The sequence below is a fragment of the Apium graveolens genome, chromosome 10 (assembly GCF_009905375.1).
Source record: "Apium graveolens cultivar Ventura chromosome 10, ASM990537v1, whole genome shotgun sequence".
Classification (NCBI taxonomy): domain Eukaryota; kingdom Viridiplantae; phylum Streptophyta; class Magnoliopsida; order Apiales; family Apiaceae; genus Apium; species Apium graveolens.
The window spans coordinates 237,329,662-237,341,663 of NC_133656.1; the positions used below are offsets into that span (position 1 = coordinate 237,329,662).

The 12,002-nt window shown below is 31.0% G+C and overlaps 1 protein-coding gene across 21 annotated transcripts; it reads right to left on the reverse strand.

The window, feature by feature from the left end:
- Positions 1-314: 314 nt before the first annotated feature.
- Positions 315-11,215, reverse strand: LOC141689809 (putative ATP synthase 24 kDa subunit, mitochondrial). 21 transcript variants are annotated; one of them, XR_012562520.1, is made up of 9 exons: positions 11,183-11,201; positions 7,586-7,700; positions 7,401-7,510; positions 5,983-6,117; positions 5,227-5,344; positions 2,185-2,462; positions 1,630-1,736; positions 1,473-1,536; positions 318-686 (listed from the first exon to the last, which is right to left on the reverse strand). XR_012562520.1 is itself a non-coding variant. In XM_074494215.1 (9 exons), exons 3-6 carry the CDS (start codon positions 7,586-7,588, stop codon positions 2,390-2,392), a joined length of 324 nt encoding a protein of 107 aa, XP_074350316.1. In that variant the 5' UTR covers positions 7,589-7,700; positions 8,739-8,778; positions 11,183-11,199; the 3' UTR covers positions 321-686; positions 1,473-1,536; positions 1,630-1,736; positions 2,185-2,389. The 21 variants fall into 21 exon arrangements, 15 of the variants coding, with proteins under 15 accessions (XP_074350322.1, XP_074350321.1, XP_074350316.1 ...); XR_012562519.1 differs by lacking the exon at positions 11,183-11,201 and adding an exon at positions 8,739-9,893 and having other exon boundaries at positions 319-686; XM_074494215.1 differs by lacking the exon at positions 7,401-7,510 and adding an exon at positions 8,739-8,778 and having other exon boundaries at positions 321-686; positions 5,227-5,339; positions 11,183-11,199.
- Between the last annotated feature and the right edge of the window lie 787 nt (positions 11,216-12,002).

Genomic DNA, 12,002 nt, shown 5'->3' on the forward strand with positions numbered 1-12,002 from the left:
CGAATCCGAAACTTGCGACGACAAGAGATAAACCCTTAACCACTTGATCTATCTCATCGCGCTCAAAATCTCCTCTTTTATATTGTCTACTCCCCTCTCTTTGTTAATTCTCATCCTCCATTTATCACTCATTAATCTCCACTAATTCTCTATCCTCCCCATTTTTCATCCCTTCTAATTTTAATTACTCACTATTTTTTTATTTTTTGCCTGATTCATAATATTATAAAATAAAACCTTTTATGACCTTTAGATAAACGTACACAAGAAATTATTTTTACAATATTATAAAAATGTTAATATATAAATTTTTCTTTAATATATACTTAAAAATAATTTTTAAGTAAACTAACACATTCATTTCAAATAAACTAAATATTAACCGGGCATCAGCCTGGACTAATCTAGTTAATATATAAACTCTAAAGTATTAATGTATTTACTTTAGACTATAGTTTGTTGCATCTTTCAACAACAATGCACTAATTTACATTAAATCAATCACCTAACCTGCTCTGCTGCTCAGGCCGGACTACTGCACTTGTTCGCATCAATCTGCCATCACAGAGCTCATGTAGTTGCAGATTTTGATATCCAGTTCAGCGCCTCTTTGAAATGCTCTCAGGCACTTGCATTTACCAAAAAAACATCTGAGACATGCCTTGTGAAGATTGTATCCCTGACCACTAGACAAAACATATTTTCATCTTTATGACAAGAAAATTGTAAGTGTAACAAAAAACTAAACAGACCTTATATGCATAAGTAGAGACTTGCAAGGAGGGGTTCACATATATTGATTAGAGAGAGGCTGTTTCGTATAAACCTACTGCTTTCGAGAAAATTTCTGAAACTAATAAGACCATTAAAAATTAAAACTAATTTAGATAATCAAACTATTGATCAACTGCAGATAATGGCAAATAAGGCCTAGATTACCTAAAATCTGGAAAACAAGATTTACACGGTCTGATTCAGTGAGATAATAAACTTTGACCAGCAAAACCACAATCACCTAAAGGCTACAACGAATCTCCTTCAAATATAATTATGCTTGATCCAGTCTACAGAAAATATTAAATTAACATTGTATAACAAGTAGGGGAGATTGGTATCCAATTAATAGAAGAGAAATCGCAATGATATGACAATCCCACTCATAAAAAAACAAGAGGGTCATGGTCAGGGTTAGCATTCCCATAGAATCTGAATTTTATGAAAAAAATTAGCAAACTTTTGGTTCCAGATTTCCAAACGTTAAGAAGCCGAGATATCATTTCTAAGTAGGGACAAAACTCCAGTCTCTATTAAATACAAATGAACTCTACAAGCGTACTTTTATTCTTCTTGACATTGCAATTCTCTCATGTGATCTTGGAGATGACATAGACATACTCTTCACTCCTGATATAACAGAGCACTGCTTGGGGAATTTATGTTTAAATAAAATGGTTATCCAGCAAAGGTAATACCTAGAGGAAGTTTGTGATGTCCAGAGACTTGACCTCAGGCATTTCTTCATCCTTGATTTCCTCCCTGAATATAACAAATGATGAACTCTGAGTTTAAACAAAAAAGAGTTGAGAAAAAAGTTGTAAAAGATATAAATTAGAACATTAGGACACATACCTTTTCTTTTGAGTTTCCATAGCTTCAAGAGCATCCTTCTTCAGCTCTTCTAATTGTGCTTTAGCAATTTTAAGCTCCAAGGTAGCACTTCTTTACTAATGCCAAGCCTGCCATGAAACGTTAAAAAATTAAACTTCCAAAAATCAGAACAATGCTAGTGTGCATGATGGTGTCATGAAAGATGTCCATCAATTTACAAGAAATCCTAACTAGAGCCAATAGAGAAAAATTAATTATGGCCACCAAACTTTAAATGTGCCTGCCCCATGTATAAGATGACTCATCTTTGCAATTTTATGAAATTTTATGCCCCGCATAATAAATTCTGACAGGTACTAAATGATGTGATTAATGATTATCTAAAAATCAATATACTCAATTTGGCCGAGGTGTACATCAAAACGATGTTATGCAGAGAAGCACGTGCCTAACTTTACCAAACTTAGTTATTTGTTTATCTATATTAGTTAAGTAACTTTTTAATATGTTTGAAAGGGAATATATTGTTGTGGTTAGTTGGAAGTGTTGTAATATACCTACATGAAATTTGACTACCTGTTTTTATTTACTTGCTGTCAATTAATTTTTTTTTTCCGAATGTGCATCTGAGGGCCAAAATGAGTCAACAGTGTGTATGGAGCTCTACTATCAGATAGCACGGCCAGGACGATATGCACTAACTTCTTGTTGTCTTGTTGATCTTTTCAAACTCAGCATGTAGCATAGCCATTCCTTCTTTGTCAGCCTTCATAAGTAGCGTTTATTTTTTTTGAACATTCTCCGACGCGGCCATCATCATAGCTTCAGCACCTAGTTCAACAGTGAGACCTCTCCTGCAAAAAGCAATTCACGGGCACAAGGTCAAAAACTTGGTAAATGATGATTTCATCGCTAATTGCGTATATCACAAGGAAACAGGTGTTCTATAGATGGTCATTGCAGGGGGGAATGAAACAAGTACAGCACGAGGAAAAAGTTACTTTTATAAAAAAAATAGCAAGGCAAAATATAACTTATCTGGAGAAAATAAGTGGAAATTACAGCTGTATAACGGATAACAGACCAAACATTGTATAAAACTAGTAAACAACAAATCAACTGCCTTGTTTAAATTTACTTCCAACTAAAGGAGCAAAACTAACACCCTGCTCCCTAGTTTTAAAAAGGGAAGAAAGCAAGTGAAAAGGAACCTAGGTAACAAAATTTTCACTCATATTCATGCTCCCGAATTTTTTTTTAACGACGGAAGCAAGTATGTGGGAGTGAAAATTTTTTATTCTCCCCAAAACTTTAACTCCAAAACTGGGATGAAAGTGAAAGCAAGTGGCGTGTTTAATTAAAAACACTTAATATTATAAATATACCCTTATCACTTAAATTATAACTTACTAGATTTAAGAATGGAATTGTATTTGACAATCATTTATACGCTTTCCTTTCAACTCGGGAGCATGTTAATGATATCAATTTCACTCTATAATTTTTTAAACTTCGGAGAAAGTGGATGAAATATTTACTTCTCATTTCAATTACTTCCTCTTACATTCATTTACTTTCTCCCCTTCAAAAACTCGGGAGCAAGGCATAGCTCATGCTTGGCTTATTTTGGACATGGCATATGATCAACGCCCAACTCCCGATTTTTTATCAGAAGAAATCAAATGAATGTAAGACGAAGTAATTGAAATCAAATGTAATGACTTTCACTAAATTGCTCCCGAGTTCTAAAAAATGTTGAGTAAAACTAATTTCATTAATGTGCTCTCAAGTTGGGAGGAAAGCACATAAATGATTGTCAAGTTACAATTCAATCCTTATATTATAAAAGTAGGAATTTAGTTAGTAAGGTTATAACGGTAATACATAAAATATTCATTAACTTGCCCTTGCTTACCTTCTTTAAAAAAAGATCGGGAGCATAAATAGAAATGCAAATTTCATTATTTTGCTTGTAAAAAACAAAGGCTTCCTGAGAGTGAACATATCATATTTATGCAGTCAGGCTAAAACAGCCTGTTTTTCTTTTGGCGTCTTTATATATTTATTATGAAGAATAGATCCAATTACCATTGGCAATTAATAGATGAGTAAATACCACTGTCGTTAAGTTGTTTGCATGGCTGTGAGGCACAGATGGTTTTTCAGATGGATATGGCACTGTTAGGTTAGGTATATATACTATAACATTTCCAGGTTAAGTTGGCATTCCCAGGTTAAGTCCAGACGAAGGTGTAAACAAACAGAAGGCTTCCTGAGAATGAACGGATCAAATTTACGCAGTCAGGCTAAAACAGCCTTTTGTTCTTTTGGCTTATGTATAAATTCATTTAGAAGAATAGATCCAATAACCATTGGAAATTGATAGATGAGTAAATACCAGTGTCGTTTAGTTTGCATGGCTGTGAGCCACAGATGTTTTTCAGATTGAGATGGCACTGTTAGATATCGATACTATTACATTTCCAGTTAAGTTGGCATTCAAGTAATCACGGGGTCCAATATATATTGCCTAATCGCATATGATCCTATTGGTATATATGTATGATGCTAGATGCTCACCAACTAATAACAGTAATTATGTAGCAAAAATAATGCCAGTTCTATAATTTGTCCAGCAGGTGAGGTGACTATGCTTAAAATCCAAAATAGGCAATATATTTAATTTAACTATATAGACTATCATACTTGTATGTAGTCTAAAAGGTTTATAGTCGCTTTCAGTATATAGACTATCATACATTCATAATTGTATGTAGTCTAAATGACTATCACTTTCTCAATCAATTTGCAATATATTGTCCAACAAAGGGCTCTAAATTTAACCCAAGTGTAAACAGTCAACAGGTGTAAGTCATTTGAAGTAGATGATACATTTGATCTCAAATTAAGTCACAAGGATTCTCGAATAGTATGAACAATTATTAGATACGAGTATACGACTACCTGGGCTTCTCAGGATCCTCGTCATTATTTGACTCACTGATAAAGACATGATCAAAATGTCTATTAATACATGTAGCTACTTTGAATGTCAATACATCGAATTCGTAAGCATATAGTCATATTAAATGCTGATACGATTAAATGAATGTTTTCTACCTTGATTAATATTTACATACTAGTTAAAAACTACTCACGCAATATTATAATATTAGCTAATATTATAATATACTAGTTAAAAACTTCTCACATAATTCACAGTTAAATTACTTCGTGTGTTTGCAACCAATAATAAGAAACATACAAGCAAATTATATATCCATGTTGTGCTATGCACATATACCATGCAAGTTTTATATACAAGTTACCGTAAACACATAAATCTTCACCAGAAATCACATTCAATATCGATGAATAACATCTAACATCTTCAAAGCATCAAGAATCATGTAAATGTAGTTGACATTTTAAACGTGAATTGCATGTACGCACTGTAAAGATTTTATACTAGATAATTGCGAAATTAGAAATGCAGAAATAAATATGAAAGTCAATCTCCCTATTAACTTTTTAAGAAAAACAATTAGAAAAACTGCCATTTACTACAGCAAAAACTTCAAACGACTCAGAACGTTAAGTATTAATGTTATTACGTACTTGATTCTAATCTCCTTCAATGCCAACATATGTGTACGGACATCTTCAATATGTGCTGTTTGTGTCGCAATGGAGTACTTAATAGTTAATTCTCTCACACTCTGAAAACAACTCTGCTCTGCAAACAGAACATAAGACAGATGAAAGTAGCTCAGGTAAATAGATAATGTTTCAAAGAGCATCGCCGTACATTATTAAATCTTCAGCAGCAAGTGGTAGACCACTAGCAGTGAGTCATATGCCATACGCCGAGCATATATAAGTAGATAACTACAACACAATAAAAATATTAACTGACTGCGTAAGGTTAGAAGTGGAGAGTACTACAGATGATGCTTGAAGAAAACTCATAATTCTAATTAATTATCATTAGTTTTAGATTTTGTAACAGAATAACAGCGTGTATGGGATAAAAAAAATGTGAACTGACTATCGAAGAAATTGTAATAGAGACATGGTACCTCTATTTTAAAGCAGGAAAGTAATGTAAAAGTGAATTAATAAAAAACAAATTTTTAAAAAATATACCTTATATTTGAGTACCATACCATGGGATCTTTACTTTAAATATTGTAAAAAAAATGGGTACATATTATGAGTCTGCACACCTAAAACAAGTGCACACGCACATACTTGTGCATTATTATCTTATCATCCTCACATGTAACTTCATTAATAGGATTACAGTATATGTTAAGGAAAACAAGAGATATTAAGCTAATTAACTAAAGAAATGGAGTCTCATTTTTCTCTTACAGTGTTCATGACTTCTGCATATTGAGACACAGCAGCAGGATCCTCAGGGTCTATTGTGATCTTCTCCTTCCGAAGCACCCCTCTGGCTGTCTCGAATTTCTTTTTAGCATCAAGGAAAAATGTTCTTGAGCAACTCTGCACATGTAAAGGTAAATAATGTAAATAATGTATTTTCCAATATAGAGACTTAAATTATCAACATATAATATACTGAAAGATAATCATAAAGATAACACATTTCCGAGTAAAGTAATTCTTAAGCAAATATTCCCATAGAGCATTATTACACTTTTAGCAACACAAGCAAGATCTTCGATGCAAGCAAATCTATATATCTATATACAATTCTTTTTAGCAACCCAATTACTATATACCCTTTAATTAAGCCAATATCATTTTCACAATTAACACTTCAAGTTTGGGAGGAAAAACTATTGAAGTGAGTGCCTAACATAAAAAGTTACTACTGGTACAGGTACTCTTCATTTTACCTTGGAGTACCCGTGTCGGACACCTGACATTCAGACATGGACACTAATTTTGAGCCAAAAACATGTGCATTTATTGTGTGTTCAAAAACTACTAAAAACTACTAACTGATAATCCACTTGCTAAGTATTAGGCATAAGAGACTAAGGTCCTAAGAATCTGATAAAAAGCTAAGCCTACATGTAACAGACATAACGGTACTGTTAATAATTTTAGGATGTTATTCCTACAAGTAAATAGAAGTCCTACAAAGCTACAACTCTAGGAGAACGCATGACAATTATAAAGAGATACTTTCATAAGTTTGAGATCATAATCGAATTATTGACCACTACTACCGATACCCAATTAATAATTAATCATATAGAGATAAGTATTAAACATAAAAACTAAAAACTACTTAACAATATTTTGTTGAGTCAGAAAATCACTTCTAATGCCTGTCCACCACAAAAGAGAAAACAGACAACTAGTTGCAGTAAATTTAATAGTGAGATGAATAGAAGCAATTTGATCTAGCTATACAAAAATTAGAATGCTGCATGATATCATCAATTTATATTTGTAAACGAAGTCTTTACACTAATTTTAGGTTATGCATCCGATACTTGTTTCCATCCGCAACTTATAAACGTTGCAGATGGGACCTACAGTAAATTAATAAAAATATAAAACTCGTTAAGAAATACATTATTTTCATCATCTCCTCTGAACAAATAAGACAAGGTTATAAATGTTGAACCCATGTACATGATCTCAAAAAACAAACAAGAAAGAACTAAATAAATATAACAAATTTTCCACGCCCCACATCTATCTTTACCCTTTTCATTTATATATTATCTAGTGCCACAGCAAATTCTAGAAAAAATAAGCCGAGTTTTGTCTTATTAGTTTCAATTATCTTTCAACAGTTCACATATTCTTACCCAGGTGTTCAAAATTTTAGTTTGGTGCCGAATTTAGAAATCGAAAGGTAGTCTAGTAGTCTTGGTCAAATCATGCATCAAACTGTTGAACGCGTCAACTTTGATAATAACTGCAGTTTTAGAAGAAAAGACCTACAATCAGATATCAATGTTTCAAAGAAGTGGAACTCTTATATTTTACTCACCATCTCCCTTCAGCGTAGGAGGAGGACCATCGCCTTTTGTGGCAGGAGGAGCAGTGGCAAAAAGCCGCACTGGAGCTACCTATTCTGATTGAAGGATAGCGGGACCAGTGTATCCCTGAAAAAACATAATTTTAAATGAATATATCACTCTCTATAAAGTAGAATCCACTTAATTAACAAAGAACTATTACACACACAGACATACTAGAGATGCATATGTATTAGTAGGTAAAGTGCCAGCTTCATTATCACCCTTAAACACAGACATAAAATACCATAGCCCAACATTCATATAAGATTCATAGAAATCATTATAGAACACCTCTGGAATTCCACATTGCATCAACGGACAGGCAGTAATTTTAATAGAAGCACCCCTGACATCGGGAAATATTTGGTTCCAAAGTGCATCAATGAACAGGTACAGTACAACCTTATTAACATACACAACAAGTTTTTCTTATGTTGTCAAACTGGTAGAAGCAATATGGTGATAAAATAGCTGCCTATGTTTGTTAAATCCACAAGAAACATAGAACAAATATACATCACATTCAGATTTTAGACCACTTAATTATATGTTTCAACCTGTACGGAAACTTTACCCAAACACAATTTAGTAATAACAGATATAGAGTAATATACCTTTACCATTAGTAATTTCTTTTATAACTCTACAACCATTAATTTAGAATAACTTTATTAATTTACTTAACCTTGTGCAATAAAGCTACATCACGAATCACAAATAATGTCACCTCTATAAAATAATGTAAATCACTTATACGGCGAAAACATCAGCTATTAACCTATTAGCTCTCTCCTATAAAGCACTTCGCGCTACAGCCTCATACCTTCAAATCACTAACATGTTCAATAACTTCATTTCTAAAATATCTAATCTAGTAAGTCGAGCTGAGTTGTAACAGCCTGCACTTTTTCAAGCTGTTATTCAAGAGCGGAACTAAAATACAATTCAAAATTCTAAAACTAAAACCAATTACTAACGAGTTCAAAAGGCATAGCTAACTGGGAATTTCTTATATCTAAAATAGCGTTCTTGATCCAAATTTGCGTAATAAAATATTTAGAAAACATTTAAAAATATGAAAATAGTTAAAAATATTTCGGAGAGTATGAAAAGTTAACTTACCTTATAAACGATAATCAATCAGCAAATAGCACGAATCGACCTAAGCGATATATTGACATTATATTAGTTAAAAGAAGTCCGCCGCAGCAAATCAGAACGTTTAAACCAGTGATTCATAAATTTGACCATGCTGATAACTTGATAATGCTCGTACGAATGTATCAAATAATCAACACATATTATAAAAATTATGATCTATCCATTATGCATGCAACCATGTGATTATTATATTCAAAAAAATATGCAGCTAACTCGAATTATGGTACCAGGTAGCGTACATCTCCAAAAATATGTTGAACCATGTAAGTCAGCTAGTTAAAAGCTAAATATGTGCAAGAAATTGCCTTCGGTAGACATAGAATCTTATTGTAATTTCAGGTATAAATATTTTTCTTCTAAATAAACATTAACATTTATTATACGAGAAAAACACATTTAAATAGTTATTAATCCAATTTAGTGAAATTAAGATTTATAAATCACTCCTTAATGTTTCATTAAAATGAAAAGAATATACACCAAGCCTGTTTATATAGTTTTAACAAACGAAATCATAAATTACTAATCATATGGCATTGACAAAACAAAAGAGACATTTAGCAACTAATTAACATATGATGCATATAATGATCGTATTATACAGGATCATTTTACTTATGTAGATGAGCATAAACCATACCTTTAGACCTAAATAACAAAGACACAATTCAGAATTTTTGTATTAAAATATAAAGTAAGTGCACATGTGTAATAGAAGTATCATTTTTTTTGGGAAATTATGAATAGTACCCTCTTAGTATTGGCTTTTCTGACACGTTATAAAATTATGAATTATGCCATTATATAATTGACATTTTTCATTTGGTGCCATTAAATGTTTTATACTTCTATATGCTACCATTAAATATTTTTTACTTTTGTGTGGTACCATTTTCCCTTGCTAAAATCATATAATTTTTCATAATTTTCACAATTAATCTATATATTTCCCCTACTAATTAATAACCCTCTTAATATTAGTATTTCATATAAGCGTTTTAAGTTATCAAATATTTCCGTGCCCAATTTTATACTAGACTCTAATTAAAAGTTCAATACATATATTTCTTTTTATTTCACCAAATATTTTAAAACAATTTGAAAAATGAGTATTCTTTTTTAAAATTATATATAATATATATATATATATAAATAATAAATATTAATAGAATTTGAAATATCCCTATTTTTCTAATTTAAATTATCATATTTCATTTACTCGAATTATAGTTAGTACAAAACATGAAAATATTAGAAAAAATAAAAATAAATACTCATAATTTCTTGAATTAGTTTAAATTAGGTAAATTGATGTTATTTCTCTAATCACCATAATGTTTTTTTGCTTATTATTTTTTATTTATTCGAATTTTGAATAGTAGAAAATTAATATATTTTTAAAAAAAAATAAGAGAAAATATATTACTAATGGTACCATTATACAATTCATTTTTTCAATTGGTACCCTTAAAAGTAAGGTTTGTCTAACAGATGACTAATGGAGTGGTGTTACATGAACGAAACAATAGTACATGGTACCACTTAGAAGTCAAAAATGTCAAATTGTACCATTCAGAAAAATCAATACCAAGAGGGTATTAATGATAATTTCCCTTTTTTACGGAGAGGAGAGGTAGGTACATGCACATTAATCAAGAAAGAAAGAACGTGAGTGAGAGAAGGTTTGAAAAACGTACTATTTTGTTTTTGCCTTAAAAAATGAACTAGGAGCCCCTGATTAAATACTAACTCAAATAGAGTGATGGACTTAATTTAAAATACTAGAAATATGCTAAGCTGATGTATCACAATTCAAATGCTACTTATCCGAACTAACCACTTCTACACTTCTTGTTTATACAGATAATGCATTGCTTAAATTCAAGTACAACACTTAATTTAAATAAATGTTAAATTTAATATTTAGCCTAAAATTACTTATACAAAAATACCTGGTATTACATGAGTTGTCAATTAATAATCCTCGTAAATATAATTAAATAAAAAACAAACACATCTACCACATTGCTAAGCTCTACAATGTATATTCCTAATTATTTGCAACTAAATTTTGAGTGTGATGCTTTCAGTATTATATCACAAACACTTGAGTACATAAACAAATCATAATTTCATAAAGGACTAAACACAATAAATTAACACTTGAAGTAGATATAAAAATGAACAAACATATTATAAACACAGATTACATAGCATAACAACTGAAAAATTAACAGAAATGAACAATTTAAATAGAAGATCTATATAAATAGTGAATGAATTAAGAGAGGAAGAGAGAGATAGAGACAGATAGAGATTTAAGCTGAGAGAGAGAGACAGAGAGAGATTTGAGCTGAGAGAGACAGAGAGAGAGAGAGAGACAGAGAGAGAGAGAGAGAGTAGACCAGGAGAGGAGACGAGAAGTGAATACCATTTCGAATGCTCTCGTATACAGTGCAAGGTAAATAAATCGTAGTTCGACGACACGTGTCTGGGCTTTCCGGTTTTTGTTTGGTCATTGGGCTTACATTGGGCTCGTTTCGTCCAAATGTTTTAAGCGTGTTGTTTATTGAAAAATTGGTCACATATTTGGATTAAAAAATTTAAAATTTTGATGTGATTCATTAAATTTTAAAAAAAATAAATTTTGAGCCGGATGAGATATCTCAAGTGATAAGGGTTTATCTCTTATCGTTCCAGATTTTGGGTTCGATTCTTACTCAACTCGAGATTTGTTAGAACAGATACTCAATGTAAGACATATTAGCCTAATTAGTCAAAAAAAATAATTTTAAAAAACTAATTTAAATGTATGAAAATTTGATTTGATATCATTAGGTTAATGCTTTTGATAATTAATCAGATCTTCTTTTACAATTCCAACTTATCAATTTTTAATTAAAATAAAACAAAAGACAAATTCGTCATTCCCCTAGTTTTGTCGTTAAAAGCTTAAGAGCTCACAAATTTTCCGATTTATACCTTCTTTAATTTTAACACTTAATTTAAGTTGAACCGTAAAACTCCAAAAATCATTTTTTAAATCTCTTTGCAATTTGATTTAAAATTTTATATTATTATTACGGAAAAGATAAAATTATAAAATATTATTAATTTATGATCATGTTTTAAGTAGTTTCTTGGTAATTGTTTAGTTTTTTGAATCAAATTAGAGTTTTGAACAAGTAAAACCTCTAATAATAACATTTGTTAGTTAACTATTTA

Excerpts from the sequence above, each read along its gene's own strand:
- LOC141689809 (XM_074494221.1), bottom strand. Across the intron at positions 5,340-5,982 it reads ATGCAGAAGTCATGAACACT|AGTTGTTTTCAGAGTGTGAG; the intron begins GTAAGAGAAAAA and ends TTTGCAGAGCAG. Across the intron at positions 2,463-5,226 it reads TTGAAGGAGATTAGAATCAA|GAGAGGTCTCACTGTTGAAC; the intron begins GTACGTAATAAC and ends TGCTTTTTGCAG.